This window comes from Gnatocerus cornutus, chromosome 4 (genome assembly GCF_029298725.1).
Source record: "Gnatocerus cornutus isolate USDA-ARS CGAHR chromosome 4, icGnaCorn1.1, whole genome shotgun sequence".
In the NCBI taxonomy this organism is placed as follows: domain Eukaryota; kingdom Metazoa; phylum Arthropoda; class Insecta; order Coleoptera; family Tenebrionidae; genus Gnatocerus; species Gnatocerus cornutus.
The window spans coordinates 20,598,597-20,620,230 of NC_142236.1; the positions used below are offsets into that span (position 1 = coordinate 20,598,597).

The window sequence follows — 21,634 nt, forward strand, 5'->3', positions numbered from 1 at the left end:
ACACTGGGGATAAAAATCGTTTATTAATGTCCCAAATCTTCAACTCGACGTGAAATGCAATGAGAATTGTCACGTTCAACAACAATAATAATAATAATAATAATAATAGTAATGTATGACAATTAGTTTTTACTCACATTTTCGCGCACCGGAAGTGAAATTCGATTGTTCCACCGAAATCCGAAAGTCGTCGGCCAAGCCGCCCATGCGAACGAAGATCTCGGCGTCCGTTTTCCACCAGCACGAACGCCGGCGCGTTTACACGGTAGTAGAACATGGTACTTCCGCTCAGTCAAGAAAATTAATTTTAGCCTAACGCGCCAGTCTTGCACGCGTTTCGACGGCGAATAGTTCGTGCGACTTTGCGTGTGAATTTCTGTTGTAAATTGTGACATTCACATCCAGAATGGCCGAAACGGTCGAGGAGAGCTATGAGACGGAAGTCCGGCGGAAAGTCGTCCGGACGAGCTTCAAAATCGAAGAAGTAAGTCGGTTTATGTAACGCGTGTAACCGAAGTAGATGTCATCACCACGTGCCCTTTCTGGAGATGACGAATTTGGCAGAAATAGAGAGTTTTTTCTAGTTTGTTTTTCGGGAAAATGTGGCGCCAAACTTTGAGCTGAAGCGTATTTTTGGACGCCGAAATGTGCACCTTTTTTTTCGGGGAGATTCGAAGGAGAGTTGTATTTACATAAACGTCAATTATTGGCGATCGGGTGAGGCTTGAGAATGAGTTTCACTGCCAAAAGATAAAAACCGACTAAAAATAACACCTACATAATAGATAAAAGCTGTTTGTTTAGCTTGTATTTATTATTCGGAGGAAATGGACGCCCCGTCGCGACGCAAGCCGCCAAGACGTTTTATTGCGAGATCTTTTACCAAAAAAAAATTCACGAGGGATCACCTGCGTGCTTAGCTGACTGGTTGCAAATCGCAATGGAGCCATTAGAGCGACGCCCACGTCTTTCATGACATACTATTTTCCAGGTGATGTTAAAAGAGGCATTAAATTGTCAAAATGATTCATTTCGGTTGCTTCTTACAAGACGGGAAAATTTAGAGGCGGTTCGAAAAAATTCAGTTAAGTTGGTAGCGCCGGAATAAGAGCGAACTGGCAATTTTTACATTCATTTGATGCGAGCTGACAATTGTATTCTTTTAGAGCTAAATCTTCAGAGTCCGTCTCTGTTGTTTTTTACATTTTTTGTAGTCTGCCGCTCAAAATCATCAAAGCAATGAATTTCGGAATTTGGAAATGTGTCTAATCCTGCCCTGGAAGTTTGTTGTCAGTCACGTACGTCATTCTAAAGTCCAAGTTTTAGAGTACTGCTCAGAATTTTTCGAAAAATAATTCGGGCCCAATTTTACCTAATTCAGTCCTGGAATTTTAATAAAAATGATTCGTTCTAACGCCTAAATTCAATTTGTCAAAATAGTGAATTTTTGCACGAATTTTGAACACGTTAGAATTGGGCTAAATATTCTCTAATACGGTCCTGGAATGTTAATAACAGTTTGTCCTTTTAGAGCAGAATCTTCAGAATCCGTCTCTGATTTTTTTACATTTGTTTTGTAGTCTGCCGCTCAAAATCATCAAAGTAATGAATTGCGGAATTTGGAAATGAGTCTAATCCGGCCCTGGAAGTTTGATGTCAGTACGCCACTATAAAAGCTACCCTTCGAAGTGCTTTTCCGATTTTTCTCAGAATTTTCTGATAAATAGTTGGGTCCCAATTTTACCTAATCCAGTCCTGGAATTTCAATGAGAATTATTCGTTCCAGCGCCAAAATACAATTTGCCAAAATATCGATTTTTTTACGAATTTTAGATTAGATATTTTAGTAGATTTGGGTTAAATATTCTCTAATCCGGTCCTGGAATCTCGATGGCAGTTTGTCCTTTTAGAGTTAAATCTTCAGAGACCGTCTCTGATTTTTTCCATTTGTTTAGTAGTCTGCCGCTCAAAATCATCAAAGTAATGAATTTCGGAATTTGGAAATGTGGCTAATCCAGCCCTGGAAGTTTAATGCCAGTTACGCCTCTCTAAAACCCAAGTTTCGGAGCACTTCTATGATTTTTTTTAGAATTTCCCAAAAAATAATGCAGGCTTAATTCTACTTATTCCAGTCCTGGAAATTCAATAAAAATCATTTATTGATTTAATTTTTACGAATTTTGAACACATTAAATTAGGGCTGAAAATTCTCTAATTCGCTCCTGGAATGTCAATGGCACTTATGTCCATTTAGAGCTAAATCTTTAGAGTCCGTCTCTGAGTTTTTTCAACATTTTTCTATTTTTTTTTAATAGTCAACAGCTCAAAATCATCAAAATACCGAATTTTGTAATTTCGAAATACGGAAATGTGTCTAATCCGACCCTGAAAGTTTGATGTCAGTTATCGCATTTTAAAACCCAAGTTTCAGAGTACTTCTCTGATTTTTCTTAAAATTTTCCAAAAATAATTTAGGCCCAATTTTACCTAAATCCGGTCCTAGAAATTTAATAATTTTTAAGAATTTTAAACACGTCAGATTTGGGCTAAATATTCGCTAAGCCGGTCCTGGAATCTCAATGGCAGTTATGTTCTTTGAGAGCCGAATCTTTCGAGTCCGTCTCTAATTTTCTCAACATTTTTCTGTTTGTTTTATACTCAGCCGCTCAAAATCATCAAAGCAATGAATTTCGGAATGTGTCTAAGCCGGCCCTGGAAGTTTGATGTCAGTCACGTACGTCTTAAACCCAAGTTCTAGAGTACTGCTCTGATTATTCTCAGAATTTTTCGAAAAATAATTGGGGCCCCGTTTTACCTAATCCAGTCCTGGCATTGTAATAAAAAAATTTTGTTCTAAAGCCTAAATACAATTTGTCAGAAGATTGCATTTTTTACCAATTATGAACACGTTAGATTTGGGCTAAATATTCTCTAATCCGGTCCTGGAATCTCGATAGCAGTTTGTCCTTTTAGAGCTAAATCTGCTAATTTTTTTACATTTGTTTTGTAGTCTGCCGCTCAAAATCATCAGAATAATAAATTTCGAAATTTGGAAATGTGGCTAATCCGACCCTGGAAGTTTTATGTCAGTTACTCCTCTCTAACCCAAGTTTCGAAGCACTTCTCTGTTTTTTTTTTAAATTTTCCAAAAAATAATTCAGGCCCAATTTTACCTATTCCAGTCCTGGAAATTGAATAAAAAATATTTATTGATTTAATTTTTACGATTTTTATGCACGTTAGATAACGGCTGAATATTCTCCAATCTGGTCCTGGAATCTCAATGGCACTTATGTCCATTTAGAGCTAGCATTTAGAGCTAGCATTTAGAGTCCGTCTCTGAGTTTTTTAACATTTTTCTATTTTTTTGTAGTCAGCCGCTCAAAATCATCAAGATACCGAATTTTGGAATTTCGGAATACGAAAATGTGTCTAATTCCGCCCTGGAAGTTTGATGTCAGTTGCGCCATTTTAAAACCCAAGTTTCAGAGTACTTGTCTGATTTTTCTCAGAATTTTACAAAAATAATTCGAACTCGATTTTAACAAAATCCGGTTCTGGAATTTCAATGAAAATTATTCGTTCTAAAGCCAAAATACAATAATTTATTAAAAGATTGAATAAATTTTTACCAATTTGGGCTAAATATTCTCTAATCCGGTCCTGAAACCTCAATGAACGTTTGTCCTTGACTCTTCAGAGTCCGTCTCTGATTTTTTTCAACATTTTTCTATTAGTTGTGCAGTCATAGTCGCTCAAAATCATATCTTATGAAAATTGAGTCCGATCCGGTCCTGGAAATTTGATGTCAGTTATTCGATTGTAAAACCAAAGTTTGAAAGTACTGCTCTGATTTTTTCAAAAAATAATTGTCCACTGTTGGCCATTCAAAATCGGGCTATTTTTCGGGTCCCATTTTATCTAATCCGGTTCTGAAATCACAAGTTTTACCACTTCAAATTTCAGGTTCAAAATTTACTAGTCCGATCCTTCAATTCGCATTACTAAAATGTTTGAACCCTTGTGTTTGATAATAATTAAAAAAAATAAAATAAAAATCGGTGGATTAAATCCAATTTTCGAAAAACCAACCAGAAAAACACAAATTCGGCGTTATCATAGTTGGCTATTGTTATGATATGACGTCACTTTTGTAAAATCAACACAAAAAACTTCAAATTCAAGGCTTCGGAGAGTCGAAATTTTGAAAGTATACACGAATTATATTGGGGTCAAATATTTGCTAATCCACACCTGGAATTTCAGTGACAGTCAAATCTTGAGAGTACGCCCCTGTTTTTTTGAGATTTTTTTTTCTATATATTTGTTTCCTTTGCAAAATTTCGAAATTTTGATCACATCACATTGGGGGCCAAGTATTTTACAATACACCCCTGGAATTTTAGTGACAGTCGGACCATTTTAAAGACAAATCTTCGGAGTACGTCTCTGCTTTTTTTCAATTTTTTTCATGTATTTATCCCAGTGTTACAGCTCTTGAAAAACGCAATAAATCCAAAATTTCGAAAGTTTGATCAAATCACATTGGGGGCCAAGTATTTTACAATACACCCCTGGAATTTCAGTAGCAGACGGATTATTTTAAAGCCAAATCTTCGGAGTACGTCTCTGATTTTTGTCAGTTTTTTCATGCATTAGTTTCCTTGATGACGATCCAAAAGAGTTCAAGATTTCGAAATTTTAGTCGAACTACATTGGCGGCTGAAAATTTACCGGTACACCCCTGGAATATCATGGAAAACTAGATCATTTACAAACTAATCTCCAGAGTCCGTCACCAATTGTTTCCAGATTATTTCACGTGTTAGTGTCCACACGGACGGTAACTGCTCGGCTCGCTACCGCTCGCCTCTAAAAATATACAGGGTGCCCCAAAAACAAACAATTACAAAAAGCCATAAATGAACAACTATCGTAAACAAACCAAACTGTAAACTCATTTGCTTATTTGGAGTAATTTACGATCGCGGCCGCTTATATCATTAATCATTAATTAGCAAAGCAAAACATTCGTTTATTTACATCTAAGCCTCCCATTATTTTCCCAGGAAATTCCACGCTCAGTAGGCTCAGACGAACAATCGAATTGTTATCCAACTTGCCGTTTCACTTGTTTATTTTTTCTACCAAACCACACGATGCAAAGTGTTGAAATGTCACAATTTCGGACTAATGAAGTCGGCGGTAAATGGAGTTTATGAGTTATGAACCGGCTGTGATGACGTCATAAAAGTTATTACAAAACGATTTTTTTTCGTTATAAAAAGATCAAAGGATGTGGGACGCGCTGGCCTTTGGCCGGCGGTGATTATTTAATTGGTACACTCTGTATATGATAAATATGATAATGACAGTTTAACGGTTGTCGTGGAAGAAAAAGGAAAAATGTGATCGTTAATATGAATTTTAATGCACGTATAAATTAGAAAGGGAGCAGATATTTGTAATGAGTAATAAACGGAGAATTTTTCTGGGAATTATGAGTTTGAGGAGAGATATACAGGGTGAATTCTCTAAAAACTCAGAATTAATATGTAAATTAAGGAATTCGTGAATTTGGAAATCTGAGAATTTCGGAGATTTTACGGAAAAAATTGAAGAATTCGTGAATTGAAAATTTCTCATCTGTGAATTGAAATATGAATTTTTGAAAAATATTAATTGAGAATTTACAATTTTGGAATTCTGTATTCTCAACTGAGAAAGTCGAGAATTCACGAATTGAGAATTATTTTTTAAATTTACACACTGGGAATTTGAGTTTTTGCAGAAGAATTTTTTATACTTTAAAAGTGAACTAGAATTCGTGAATTTTGAGTTGTGAATTTCGAAATTTAATTCGGAATTGAAAAATGGAAAATTCTACTTGAGAACTTGTGATTTTTGAGTCTGTAGTATGACATTGTCAACTTTGAAATTCCAAAATTTGAGAATTCAGAAAAAACTAATTATAAATTGAAAATTACAAAGTGAAAAAATTGAAAATTAGAAAGTGAAAAACTTAAAGTTTAATATATGTATAGTGTGGACAGTGCAAAAGTCAAATTTGAGAATTCAAACCTAAAAAAAAATCGAATTTGAGAATTTGCGAATCTAAAAAATGGAAATTCGAGAACTAAAAATGCGAATTTGTAATTTTGGAATTTGTAGCTTGATATTTTGATCTTTAAAATTCGAGAATTCGGTACTTGAAAGATGATTTGTAAATTCGAGAATTTGAAAAATAGAAATTTATTATTTTAGATTTAGAAAGTATAATAATTAGGAACTAAGAATTTGGAAATTTAAAAACTGGAAACTGGAATCAATTCAAGATTTCGATAATTCGAGAATTTATCATATGGGAATTCGTTAACTTAGAAAATGCAAATTTGTGTCTTAAAATGTTATAAAAAATTGAGAAATTTTTCATTTTGGATTTCAAAAGTGGAAATTTGAAAATTGGATTTAATAAAATGAATTCAAGAACTGAAAATTTGCGAGTTCGAGAATTTAGGAAACAGAAATTTAAGTTTTTGACATGAATAATTATAAATTAAAAAACGAAAAGTTCAAAAATCTACATTTCCATAATTTATACAAGAATCCGACAATTGGGAATTTACGGTTTGTGAATTCGTGAATTTCGCAAATAGAAATTCGACTCTTAAAATGCGTAATCAAAAACTGAAAAAGTGGAAATTTGGAACTGGTTTTTATAGAATTAATTTAAGATTTGGATAAGTAATTCGAGAATTTGATATTTGTGAATTCGAAAATTTAGAAAGTAGAAACTTATTTTAGTTTTTGAAAGCATAATAATTATGAACTGTGAATTTGGGAATTAAAAAACCGGATACTTGGAAATTCAGTAATAATAGAATCAATTCACGATTTGTATAGTTCGAGAATTTATGATTGGTGAATTCGAGAATTTAGAAAATAGAAATTTATTTTAGTTTTACAAAGCATTATAATTACGAACTAAAAATTTAAGAAAACAAAACTGGAAACTTGGAAATTCGGCATTAATAGAATCAATTCACGAATTGGAATTGGATAATTCGTGAATTTGTTATTTGTGAATTCGGATACCAAAGAAATGTATAAAAAACTGAGAATTCGTTACTTTGGAACTCAAAAAGTGGAAACTTGGAAATCGATTTTATAGAATCAATTCAAGAACTAAAAATTTGAGAATTCGCGAATATAAAATAGAACTTTAAAGTTTGGGCAATGCACAATTAGGAATTGACAATTTGGGAATTGAAATACTGGAAACTTTCAAATTCTGCATTTCTAGAATTAATCAAGAACTCGACAATTGAGAATTTACGATTTGTGAATTCGTGAATTTCGAAAATAGAAATCTTCAAATGCGCAATTAAAAACTCAAAAAGTGGAAACTTGAAAACTCGTTTTATAGAATCAATTTAGGATTTGGATTAGCAATTCGAGAATTTAAGATTTGTGAATTCGTAAACTTAGAAAATCTAAATTTGAGGCTTAAAATGCGCAAATAACAATTGAGAATTTGTCATTTCAGAAATCAAAAAGTTGAAACTTGGAAATTTGATTTTATAGAATTAATTCACCAACTTCAAATTTGATAATTCAGAATTTAAAAAACAAAAATTTAAGTTTTTGGAATTTCTGATTTAAAAATGAAAATTTTGGAACTAAAAAATTTGAAATTCAGCATTTACGAAAAAAAAAAGAAAAATTGGATAATTCAAGAATTTATGATTTGTGAATTCGTAAACTTAGAAAATGTAAATTTGAGTCATAAAATGAGTAATTAATTGTAAAGTAAAATTGAGAATTTGCTAATTCAAAAGTCAAGATGTGGAAACTTGGAAATTCGATTTTATAGAATCAATTCACAAACTTAAAATTTGAGAATTCTGAATTTAAATAATAGAAATTTAAGTTTTTGGAATTTGTAATTATAAACTGATAATTTGGGAATTAAAAAATTGAAAAAATCAAAATTTAGCATGTACGGAAAAAATTCAAAAATTGAATAATTCGAGAATTTGTGAATTTAGGAAGTCTAAATTTGAGTCATAAAATAAGTAATTAAAAATTGAGAATAATTAGATACTTGAAAATCAATTTTATAAAATCAATTCGCGAACTGAAAATTTGAGAATTCGCGAATTTAAGAAACAGGAATTGAAGTTTTTTGAATTTATAATTAAAAAATTTAAAATTCAGTGTTTACAAAAAAAAAACAAAAATTGGATAATTCGAGAATTTATGATTTGTGAATTTGTAAACTTAGAAAATGTAAACTTGAGTCATAAAATGAGTAATTAATTGTAAAGTAAAATTTAGAATTTGCTATTTCAAAACTCAAGATGTGGAAACTAGGAAATTCGATTTTATAGAATTAATTCACGAACTTAAAATTTGAGAATTCAAAATTTAGAAAACAAAAATTTTAGTTTTTGGAATTTATAATTAAAAACTAAGAATTTGGGAATTAAAAAATTGAAAAATTTGACATTCAGCATTTACGAACAAAAAAAAAACAAAAATTGAATAATTCGAGAATTTATGATTTGTGAATTCGTAAACTTAGAAAATGTAAATTTGAGTCATAAAATGAGTAATTAATTGTAAAGTAAAATTGAGAATTTGCTAATTCAAAAGTGAAGATGTGGAAACTTGGAAATTTGATTTTATAGAATTAATTCACGAACTTAAAATTTGAGAATTCTGAATTTAAATAATAGAAATTTAAGTTTTTGGAATTTGTAATTATAAACTGATAATTTGGGAATTAAAAAATTGAAAAAATCAAAATTTGGCATGTACGGAAAAAATTCAAAAATTGAATAATTCGAGAATTTGTGAATTTAGGAAGTCTAAATTTGAGTCATAAAATAAGTAATTAAAAATTGAGAATAATTAGATACTTGAAAATCAATTTTATAAAATCAATTCGCGAACTGAAAATTTGAGAATTCGCGAATTTAAGAAACAGGAATTCAAGTTTTTGTAACGCATAATTATAAATTGCGAATTTACTAAATGGAAACTTGGAAATTCTGAATTAACAGAATTAATTCAAAAATTGGGAATTTACGATTTGCGAATTCAAAAATTTAGAAAAAAAATAGTTTTTGAAAGCACGATAATTATGAATTGAGAATTTGGGAATTACAAAACTGAAATGTTAGACATTCGGCATAAATGGAATCAATTCACAAATTGGACAGATTGCGAATTTGTTATTTGTGAATTCGAGAATTTAAAAAATAAAAATTTTACTTTTTTAGACGTCGTTAATTAGTAATTTATAATTCCAATTAGAAAATTGAAATCTGAAAATTGCAATTCACTGCGTCTAGAAAATTTTAAAACTGGCAAACAAAGTCCAAACTGATTCACATATTGAAAACACACCAAAGCAAATATGACAATGGCAAAACTCCAAAACCGACCCAATAAATAAGTCAAAAATTGCCCTTGTCCTTCACAACCTCCCCCAAACCCCCCTTAAACCCCCAAGGCCCCAATAAACCATCACTTCAATGTAATCCCAACCCGCCATGACGTCAAAATCGGTTATTTCCAAACGCCCATAAATCAGATAATAGAAGACGCGGAACCGAAATCTATTTTCCTTTAATTTAATCTTCCTAATTTAATTACTAGAACACCCGTGACTTCATTAATTCTCGCTCAATGGATTCCATTACCACAAACAAACAGAATTACACCAAACGGTTAAAAATACGGGAAAATTTTTGGCAAGCTTTCCGTCCTCTCCGCAGAGGCGAAAAACACGACAAATTGCAAACCTAAAATGCATGCAAAACCCAACAGAACCTTGACGCTATTTCGAGTACAAAGAATGAATTTTCATTTATGTTTTTCGTACTCTTCTATAATTAAGTCGATGCGTTTATTGGAAATAGTTAAAAGAACAGCTGTTCCGTGACGTCGCCGTGGGCGCTATTTCTGGCCCGGCCCTGCAAAACAACCTCACGGGGAAAAAAACTGACGCCGACGTGCCCCTACGAAACGGTCCTTCGAGCCGGATGTCTTGCACAACCTCGCGGGAAAAAAACTGACTCAGACGTGCCTCTACGAAATGGTCCTTCGAGCCGGATGTCTTGCACAACCTCGTGAGGAAAAAACTGACTCAGACGTGCCGCTACGAAATGGTCCTTCGAGCCGGATCCCTCGAAAAACAACCTTACGGAGCAAAATTGATCACATGTGCCCCTACGAAATGGTCCTTCGAGCCGCATCTCGTTTTAGAGCCACGTGGTGTCGTTACAATTTAATTACCCAAATCTGTTAGAAATAGCAGCCACTTAGTCGCCAATCTCACGGAGAAAAAAAAACTGATTCAGACGTGCCCCTACGAAACGGTCCTTCGAGCCGGATGTCTTGAACAACCTCGCAGGAAAAAAAAACGAGTCAGACGTGCCTCTACGAAATGGTCCTTCGAGCCGGATCCCTCGCAAAACAACCTCACGGAGCAAAATTGATCGCACGTGCCTCTACAAAATAGTCCTTCGAGCCGGATCTCGTTTTAGAGCCACGTGACGTCGTTACAATTTAATTACCCAATCTGTTAGAAATAGCAGCCACTTAGTCGACAACCTCACGGGAAAAAAACTGATTCAGACGTGCCTCTACAAAATGGTCCTTCAAGCCGGATTCCTCGCAAAACAACATCACGGGGTAAAATTGCTCACACGTGCACATACGAAATGGTCCTTTGCGCCGGATCTCGTTTTGAGCCACGTGGCGTCGTTATAATTTAATTAACCAATCTGTTAGAAATAGCAGCCACTTAACCGCTAATCTCACGGGGGAAAAAACTGAGTTAGACGTGCCCCTACGAAATGGTCCTTCGAGCCGAATCCCTCTAAAAACGGTCTTTGGAGCCAGATTTAGTTTTAGAGCTACGTGGTGTCGTTCCAAGTCAATTAACCGTAATCTCTAGGAAATAGCAGTCATTTAGCCGCAAACTAATGAATCTCGCAAGTAATTGCTTTTAAAATTGGCAGTCTTGTATTTAATGATATCTTCGCGCCGGCGATGACAGATTGGCCTCCTTGTGTTCATCTCCAGCGCCGTTGACAGAAACAGCACTATCTCCGTATTTTAGGAACTTATTTTGAGACGTATGTCATCAGCGCATTGAGATTTCGCAAACCGTATAAATATGAATTATAGACGAAAATATCCGGTCTGCGCGGGATTATCTGGAAGCGAACGCATCTGCCAAAGTCAAGGTGTGGACAAAGGACAAGAAGTCTTAAAGCTTTTAACAGTTTGGTAATTAATTAGGATCAATTGGATAAAATTAGCAGAACTTAGTGGCTGTAAAACTCGACATAAAAATTTATGAGATGTTGGCGAAAACAATCGATGGCCTCGAAATTGATTAACAAGTTTGGTCTCATCTAACGCAGAATTTCACGAGGAATTCAACGGTGTGCTCAAATCGTACCTACGTCAACAGCCTACTGAGATCTTGACGTTTGAAATCTTCGAGCCGACTAAATTTTTTTCGACACGTAAGCTCAAAAAATTCGTTGTAACTTCAGAATCACGGTACCCATTGACCTCTAATTTTGCACACTTGTAGATTTTAACACGATCTTTCATTTCGTACCACATTTGAGGAAATTTCGCTAAGGTGTCGTGGCCAAAAGTGACGTCATTTAAGAGCAGCGTCACACAACTGGAATGAAACTTAATTACCCCGATAATTTGATTAATTTTACGTCGTTTTGGTACAAATCTGACTTCATATCATGTAGAATTTTGCGAAGAGTTCAGTGGTGTGCTCAAATTGTAGTTACCTCAACGGGTTGCTGAGATATTCACGTTTGAAAAGTCAGAGCTGACTAAAAATTTTTCGACGAAGGATTGCCAAACAGGCGCTGTAACTACCAAACCACAGGCCCAGTCAGCGTGGAATTTTACACACATGAAGATTTTGGCACCACCTTCTAATTGGTACCACATTTGATTCAATTTCGCCAAGCTGTCATCGTCAAAAATGACGTCATTTTTAAGCAGCGTCACAGAACTCTAATCAATCTTAGATACCTCAAAAAATTGATTAATTTTGGGACTTCCGATACAAATTTAGGCTAATGTTATGCAAAATCTTGTAAAGAATTCAGGAGTGTATCCAGATCGTATCTACATCCACGGGTTGCTGAGATATTCGCGTTTGAAATGTTCGAGTGGGTCGAAAAAACTTTGGACAAAGAAACTTTAAGAAGTTGGTGTAACTTTTAAGCTACGGCCCCAAAAATGTTCAAATTTTGAACACTTCTGAAATTTGAAGCGTTCTTTCCATTGATACCACACTTAACCGGATGTGGCTACGATTACGGCCTTAAAAATGCGGTTGTAGGGAAACCTCGGCAAACAACGTCATCTAAATTCACATTTCGTCATAATTTGATTAAAATTAGGTTTCTTTCTATAAAGTTGGTCTCATTTAACGTAGAATTTTACGACGAATTGAGTGGTGCAAACTTACGACCCCTCCGTCCACGGATTACTGAGATATTCCTGTTTCAAATTATCGATTGGTCCAGAAAAATTTCAACCAAGCGATGCCGTCAAGTTCTTGTAACTTTTAAACTGCTGTACCGATTGAGTTTAAATCTTGTACTCGTAGATATTTAGAGTTCTTTTATCGAATGGTACCAAATTATTCCAGTCTCATCGGTTTACCATGGCGGGAAGTCCCATCGAACAAAAAAAGTGATCGAGATCCATAGAAATGGCTAAAAATCCTTTAATTTTAGCTGGATTTGTATAAATGTGAATTCAATTGACGCAGAAATTTATAACGAATTTAATGAGATGCTGATGTTAGTTCTACGTCCACGGGTTAATGAGATATTGACATTTGAAATGCTAGAATGGTCCTAAAACTTTTGAGCAAGGCAATGTAGAAAAAGTCTTGTATATAACTCTGCAACTACCACACCGAATTCAAATTTCGTCTCCTCGTAGATTCTCATGTAAACTTTCAATTGGTACTACATTAAGTCAAATTTGATTAAGTTATCGTAGTCAAAAATGCCCCTATGTCTGAGGTGGTCCAACTGCCCCAACCAAAATCAACGTACCTTAATAACTTGACCAAATTTAGTACTTTTGAGTGCTGTTTGGTCTTTTTTTACGTAGAAAACCGCGAGGAATCCAACGGTGTGCTCAAATCGCACGTACGTTCTCAGCCTGCTGAGATATCGACGATTGAAGTTGTCGTGTGGGTCGAAAAAATTTTGGACAAAGCAGCGTAGGAAAGTTTTTGTAACTCTGAAACTACCGCACCGATTGAGTTCAAATTTCGTTTTCTCGTAGATTTTCATGTAAATTTTCAATTGATATAACAATTACTTAAATTTGATCAAGTTAACGTTGTCAAAAATGCCCTCTCGTCTGAGACGGTGTCGACTGCCTCAACCAAAACTTACGTACCTCAATAACTTGACCAATTTTAGTACTTTTATGAGCTGCTTTGACTTTTCTTACGTAGAAAACCGCGAGGAATCCAACGGTGTGCTCAAATCGCACGTACGTCCTCAGCCTGCTGAGATATCGGCGATTGAAGTTGTCGTGTGGGTCGAAAAAATTTTGGACAAAGCAGCGTAGGAAAGTTTTTGAAACTCTGAAACTACCGCACCGATTGAGTTCAAATTTCGCTTTCTCGTAGATTTTCATGTAAATTTTCATTTGGTACCACAATTAGTCAAATTTAATTAAGTTATCGTTGTCAAAATGCCCTTTGGTCTGAGACGGTGGCGACTGCCCCAACCAAACCTTACGTACCTCAATAACTTGGCCAATTTTAGTACTTTTATGAGCTGCTTCGACTTTTCTTACGTAGAAAACCGCGAGGAATCCAACGGTGTGCTCAAATCGTAAATACATCCGCAGCCTGCTGAGATATCGGCGTTTGAAGTAGTCGTGCGTGTCGAAAAAATTTTGGCCAAAGGAGCTCGACAATTTGCGTGTAACTTTGGTACAATTGCTCGGATCCGAGTACAAATTTGCACGCTTATAGAGAACAAAAAATCGCAAGATATCAGAGCATAAAAGTTGGAATCGCGATAACTCGTCAAGTGCCAATTTATCAGCGGAAGTGATTATTTCGCTACAGTTATCTCCTCAGAAATAAGAAGAAATCCGTGACAAACTAGGTCTCGCTATTTGCAATAATTCGTGCAATCAAACCATCGCCGCGAGTTAAATTTACCTCCATCGGATGGTACAAATTCGTTGGTGCATTCATTCACATAAATAAACCGAAGCTATTATTGCAGCATTCGTACAACAGACCGGATATCGACCATTCGAACCTACCTCAAAGTGCATGGCAAATTCTCCAAAGAGCGAAGGAAATTTTTACATTACTTTGAGCCCGTTCCAAACTATAAATACTTGCGAATTAATCATCGAAACGCGCAATTCCATTAGATTAGAACAGTTAGATCATTTGTTGCGCGTGTCTTGTACCATTTGAGCGGCCAAGCAGAAGAACCGGAAGGGAATTTCGCGATTTTGGTGGAATGAAAGTGAGAGGGAGTTTGAAAGTACGCCAACATTCCTGCTCTGGTGGCGAAAGAATTAGATGTACCTTGGATACCATGTGATGTTGACATTCTTTTCCGATTCGCCTTCATTTGTAGAAAAAGTCTTGACCCAGTTCTGCGCGAAAATAATGCGACGAGTCGCTGGGAAAAGGTCTGCAGCAGCCTGCTGAGATACTGGCGATTGCGACCGTAATCGTAGCCACAGCCGGTTAAGTGTGGTACCAGTGGAAAGAACGCTTCAAACTCCAGAAGTGTGCCAAATTTGAACATTTTTGGGGCCGCTGCTAAAAAGTTACACTAACTTCTTTAAGCTTCTTTGTCTTGAACATTTTAAACCCAAATATCTCAGCAACCCCTAGATGTAGGTACAATTTAAGCGCACCACTCAATTCTTCGTGAGATTCTGCATAATATTAGCCTAAATTTGCATCGCAAGCCCCAAAATTAATCAATTTTTTGAAGTATCTAACATTCATTACAGTTGTGTGACGCTGCTCATAAATGACGTCATTTTTGACAATGACAACTTGGCTAAATTCAATCAAATGTGGTACCAATGGAAAGGTGGTGCCAAAATCTTCATGTGTGTAGAATTTCACGCCAATCCGAGCAGTCGTACCAGAGTTACATGCAAATTTTCGAGCTCCTTTGGTCAAATTTTTTTCGACCCACACGACTACTTCAAACGCCGATATCTCAGCAGGCTGAGGTTGTATTTACGATTTGAGCACACCGCTGGCTTCTTCTAAATTTTCTACATAAGAAAAGTCTAAGCAGCACACAAAACAACTAAAATTGGCCAAGTTATTGAGGTACGTAGGTTTTAGCTGGGGCAATCGCACCACCTCAGTCAAGGGGGCATTTTTGACCACGAAAACTTGATCAAATTTGCTAAAATGTTGTACCAATGGAAAGGTAGTCCGAAAATTTATTGGAATACGAAATTTGAATCAAATCGGTGCAGTAGTTTTAGAGTTATATACAAGATTTTTTCTACAATGTTTTCAAAAGTGCTCAAAAGTCCATTCCAGCATTTCAAATGCGGATATCTCAGTAACCCGTGGACGTAGATGAAACACAAGCATATCATTAAATTCGTCATTAATTTCTCCGTCAAGTGAGCCCACATTTGTACAAATCCAACTAAAATAGAAGGAATTTTAGGCATTTCTATGGATATCCATTACTTTTTGTGTACGATGGTACTTTCCGCCATGGTACACCAATGGGACTGGAATAATTTAGTGACACTTCGATAGAAGATCTTTAACTCTATACTAGTACAAAATTTAAACTCAATCGGTACAGCAATTTAAAAGTTACAAGGACTTGTCGGCATCGCTTGGTTGAATTTTTTCTGAACCAATCCATCATTTGAAACCCGAATATCTCAGCAATCCGTGGACGGGGGCATAGTTAGTCTGCACCACTCAATTCATCGTAAAATTCTGCGTTAAATGAGACCAATTTCATAGAAAAAAACCTAAATTTAATCAAATGACGACGAAATATGAATTTAGATAACGTTGTTTGCCGAGGTTTTCTTACAATCGTATTTTTGAGACCGTAATTGTAGCCACATCCGGTTAAGTGTGGTATTTATGGAAAGAACGCTTCAAACTCCAGAAGTGTGCCAAATTTGAACATTTTTGAGGCCGTAGCTTGAAAGTTACACCAACTTCTTAGAGTTTCTTTGTTCAAAATTTTTTCGACCCACTCGAACATTTCAAACGCGAATATCTCAGCAACCCGTGGATGTAGGTACGATCTGAATACACCCCTGAATTCTTTACAAGATTCTGCATAACATTAGCCCAAATTTGTATCGGAAGCCCCAAAATTAATCATTTTTTAGATATCTAAGAAGATTCATTAGAGTTCTGTGACGCTGCTTAAAAATAACGTCATTTTTGACGATGACAGCTTGGCGAAATTGAATCAAATGTGGTACCAATTAGAAAGTGGTGCCAAAATCTTCATGTGTGTAAAATTCCACGCTTACTCGGCCTGTGGTTTGGGAGTTACAGCGCCTGTTTTGCAATCCTTCGTCGAAAAATTTTTAGTCAGCTCTGACTTTTCAAACGTGAATATCTTAGCAACCCGTGGAGGTAACTACAATTTGAGCACACCACTGAACTCTTCGCAAAATTCTACATAAGATGAGGCCAAATTTGTATAAAAACACCTAAAATTAATCAAGCTATCGGGCTAATTAAGTGTCATTTCAGTTGTGTGCCGCTGCAACCCAACCAAAACCTACGTACAACAATAACTTGACTAATTTTAGTACTTTTGTGTGCTGCTTGGTCTTTTCTTACGTAGAAACCCGCAAGGAATCCAACGGTGTGCTCAAATCGCCCGCACATCCACAGCCTGCTGAGATATCGGCGTTTGAATACGTCGTGTGTGTCGAGACGCTACGGAAACGTACAGTTGGTTGCAGACATTTCGACAGCGAAAAAATCCGATCGAGCAACAGGTGCACGTTTTATTTTAGCTCGATTTTTCCAACGCATAAAAGTCGCCTAAATTTGAATCATTTGAGTGAAACTGGCACGCGAATCTAAACATCCAAAAAATATTATAAATATTCACAGAAATATTAAACCAAATCCCGCCAAGATTCTCTTCATCTCTAGCCAAAAAGCGGGAGATAAAATCAAGTGGGCAATTTGTATGGCTTGGAAATCGGTTTATTTTTGTGGATTTAAGCAGTGTTAACGAAAATAACCACAACCAGATTAGAGTTTATGTTTTTATTGCGACGATTATATATTAGAGGATCAATTCGGGTGTCGAAATGGCACTGAAAAAGATTGTCGCTTCCGTATTGTCGAAACTCGAAATAGACGGTTTGAGTGCTTGTGGAAATCGTATTTTAGTTTGATAATCGGTTGGTAAAAGTGGCGCCGATTTATTGGGGATATTTTCGGAAATTTAGTCGAGCGGCAGCGAGCCGAGTAGTTACCTAAAATCAACTTTTCCACACTTGTAGAGTTTGATGCATCCTTTCCACTGTAACCACTTTTAACTGAATTTCACCAAGCTGTCATTGTCAAAAATGTCATTATTTACGAACCCGATCAAGTGACCTAAACCCAAGTTTAACACCCCGATAAATCGATTGATTTTGGGTCGTTTAAAATGACGTTAGTCTCATTTTATGCAGAATCTCGTGACGATTTCAACGGTGTATCCAGATTGTGACTACGTCCACTGGTTGCTGAGATATCCGCGTTTAAAGTGATTGGCTGGTCAAAATTTTTTTGAACCAAGAAGCGTCAAAAAATATATGTAACTTGCAGGTTATGGTACCGACTGAGCTCAAATTTGGTACACATATAGATTTTGATGCTTTCTTTCCAGTGGTACCATATCACCACATTTCATCCAGTTCTTACCGTGTAAAGTACCATTATCTACGACTTAGTTGAAATTTTCGAACTTAAATTTAGACGCGACGATAATTTCCTTAGTTTTGGTTCTTTTGCCACGACACTAGTCTCATCTTACGCAGAATTTCACGTAGAATTTAAAGGTGTATTCATATCGTACCTACGTCTACAGTCGACTGAGATTTTGACGTTTGAAATCTTCAAGCCGACCAAATTTTTTTCGACACGTAACCTCCAAAAAGGCGTTGTAACTTCAAAATCACAGTACCTATTGACCTCAAATTTGGCACACTTGTAGATTTTAACATAATCTTTCATTTGGTACCATTTGAAAAAAAAATTCGCGAAGGTGTCGTGGCCAAAAGTGACGTCATTTAAGAGCAGAGTCACACCACTGGAATGAAACTTAATTACCCCGATAACTTGATTAATTCGAAGTATTTTGGTACGAAATTAAACCATGTTATGTAGAATCTCGCGAGGAATTCAGTGGTGTGCTCAAATTGTAGCTACGTCCACGGGTTGCTGAGATATTGGCGTTTGAAATATTCGAGTGGTCCAGAAATTTTTGAACCAAGCAACTACAAAAAGTTCTTGCTACTTTAAAACTACAGCACCGACTGAGTTCAAACTTGGCATACCTTTAGATTACAAAGTGTTCTTTCGATTGGTACCACATTTTACCAACTGTGATAATGTTTCGACGAAAAAAGTACTATTTTGTACAAATTACTTGAAATTTTTGGACCGAATTTTAAACACTGACAAATCGTACTTAATTTTATTCTTTTTACCACAAAATTAGTCTCAACTGATGCAGAATTTCACGAAGAACGCAGTGGTGGTCGTAAATTTCGTCCACGTCCATGGGTTACTGAGATATTGGCGGTTAAATTGTTGGAGTGGTCCAAAAAATTTTGACCCAGAGGACCTCAAGTTGTGCTTGTAACTTTTAAACCGTTGCATCGATTGAGTTTAAATTTTGTGGTTGAATAGATTGTAAAGTGCTTCATCCAGGAGTACCAAATTTTGCTTAATTCCATTACTTTTACACGGCGAAAAGTAGCAACAAAAATCAGAGACCAAAAATATGTATAAATCCTTACAAAGAGGCTTTACAACTCAAGAATGCGTTGGTAGACCTGATTTTTTGACAGTTTTCACGCCTTAATTTCATCAAAAGTAACAAAATATTTACACAGCGCCCTATAATCGCCAAACTTTTGCTCGCCCGTTACACAATCGAATAAAAACAGCTTTGGAATTAGAAATATGTTGGCAGCTCTCCTTGTTATCTCAAACATATCAACACTGACATCAATGCGAATCAAAAGTTTAACCTCAAACTGCCAAAAAACCATTCGGAGAGACAACAGACAGTGGTGCCAACATATTGTACATTTCAAGCCTACTTTTACTAGACCGGATGGCGACCAAAATCCATAGAACCACCAAAATAGAAGTGACTTTGTACACTCTGTAAAAGCAAATTACTTGTATTTTAATGGATCATTAGGTTCTGCCGGTTTATGAGCTGAAACTGCGATCCACCTCGTTACGCTTCCATTATCAAGTCAATGACTGTGAATCGTAAAATTTTTAATTTATTAATGGTATAGAAATATTTTCAAGGCTGGACTGTAATATAAACGGAATTCCAAAGACGCGCTGGGATTTAAGCTGAAAATACACTTTTTTCCCGACATAACCTCAAAAAGAAAAAAGAAAAAGTATTGTATAGTACCTCAATTTCCCGAGATCTTCAATTGTTCTGCGTACAAATTCACAGCAACGCGACGAAGTCCAGTTGGGGAAACCCTAGATCAGTGTTGCCAACTTAGTTGTCACTCGAGAGCTGCACCTTAAAAAAACAAAATTACTAAGAAGTCTAACAAGTCTTGTAAGATTATAAGGTTAGGTAATAGAAATGGAGGACAAATGGGCGATCTAGGGGGTAGAAGGCACCAAACGGGGGCTTGATGTAAATAGATTCTCCCCCAAATTTATAACCTCAAAAGTCCCGCTGTGAAATCTCACCGCCAGATTGCCGCCCCCACACGTCTCCACCACCTCCACCCCCACAATCTCACCAACTTTCATTTAAAAACACAAAAGCGTCTTTTCAAACCGCCTCCACGCATTTAGCGACGCAAATAAAAGACGTGTTGTGATTGGTCGGTTGAGTCGACCAGTGCCTCTCAACCCGTGGGACGGCACCAAAAAATCTCACAAACGGCTTTATATTTATCAACATAAATCGACGAGCTTCTTTGTCAACTCAAAAGCGAAGGAAAAAGCACCAGAGCCAATTTTTTAAGGGCCGAATTCTACAAATTTTTATTGCGCCCCAGGGGTTGGTAACCACTGCTAAGCTCCTCCGCCAATCAGCGCGCGGTTAACAAAAGCGAAGGCCAAAATGGCTGTCGGTGGTGCGCATTTTCAATTTTCGGCGTGGAATTATTTGTGTGGCAAGAATAAAAACTGGTGAGAGTGAGTTATTTAGTCGTGAGTGTGAAGGGGGGCGACGGCACATGGAGGTATCGGCGCGCGCAGAAATTTGAGGTTAGTTTAGGTTATGTTGATAATTTCCCCCGATTTTCGCAGTTTTGACGTCTAAAAGTGTCTCTGAGGCTTCTGTGAGGCGTCTAGAGAAGTTTTATCGAGTCTGCGACAAAAAAATAGGCGTTGTGAAGGGGCACATCATATACAGAGTGATTCACTTAGAGAGTAGAGTGCGTTCGACAAATGAATGTTGCGAAAAGGCTGCCATGGAAAACGTGTGTCGTAGCTTGAACCTTCATTATACGCAACTGTAGAAAGTTGAGGTTATATCGATTTTAACGGAAAATTAGACGACTTTAACCGCTGTGTTGTGTAAACTTGCTTCTGAGGCTCTTGTGAAGTGTGCTTTGAGAGTCTTTATCAGTTAATGAGTTATTGCTAAGCGACAACATGTATATACAGGCTGGTTCAGTTAGAGAGTACGTTCTACAACGATCATTATAAACAACTGTCGAGATTTGAGGTTATATCATTCAATTTCAGCGAAAATTAGTCGATTTTCACTGTTTTATTGTGTGAACCTGTCTTTAGGATTTTTGCAAAGTGTTTTTTGAGACTTCTAATTGAGTCTTTGACAGTTAAAGAGTCATTACCAAGCGCAACATGTATGTATATACAGGGTTGTTCACTCAGAGAGTGCGTTCCACAAATGAATGTTGCGAACACGCTGCTTTGGAAAACGTACGTCTTACCTTGAAAGTTCATTATACGCAACTGTTGAAATTTGAGGTTATATGACTCATTTTAAACAAAAATTAGACGATTTTGACTGTTTTATCGTGTAAACCTGGTTCTGGGACTCCTGCAAAATGTGCTTTGAGACTCCTCAAGTTGACTCTTTAACAGTAAAAGACAAAAGAGTTATTATTACCAAGGGACAACACGTATATACTGGGGGTTTCATTTAGAGAGTGCGTTCCACAAATGAATTTTGGGTCGCTACGTAAACGCTGTCGTAGAAAACGTACGTCTTGCTTTGAACCTTCTTCATAGGCAACTGTAGCAAAATGAGGTTATTTCACATATTTTGACCGACAATTAGACGATTTTGATCATTTTATCGTGTATACCAGTCTCTGGGGCTGTTGT

General features: G+C 36.2%; 1 protein-coding gene across 7 annotated transcripts in view; it reads left to right on the plus strand.

Annotated features, from left to right (window-relative positions):
• The first annotated feature begins 306 nt into the window (after window positions 1–306).
• tmod (tropomodulin) overlaps window positions 307–21,634 on the plus strand; it is a 64,809-nt gene continuing 43,481 nt past the window's right edge. For 5 of the 7 annotated variants that reach the window (XM_088034526.1, XM_088034527.1, XM_088034529.1 and 2 more), the window contains exon 1: window positions 307–484. In XM_088034526.1, coding sequence (XP_087890652.1) covers window positions 407–484 — 78 coding nt within the window. In that variant the 5' untranslated portion in view covers window positions 307–406. Of the gene's footprint in view, window positions 485–20,398; window positions 20,546–21,634 lie in introns of those variants that run through there. The other 2 variants (XR_015769996.1, XM_088034533.1) reach the window with 2 other exon arrangements.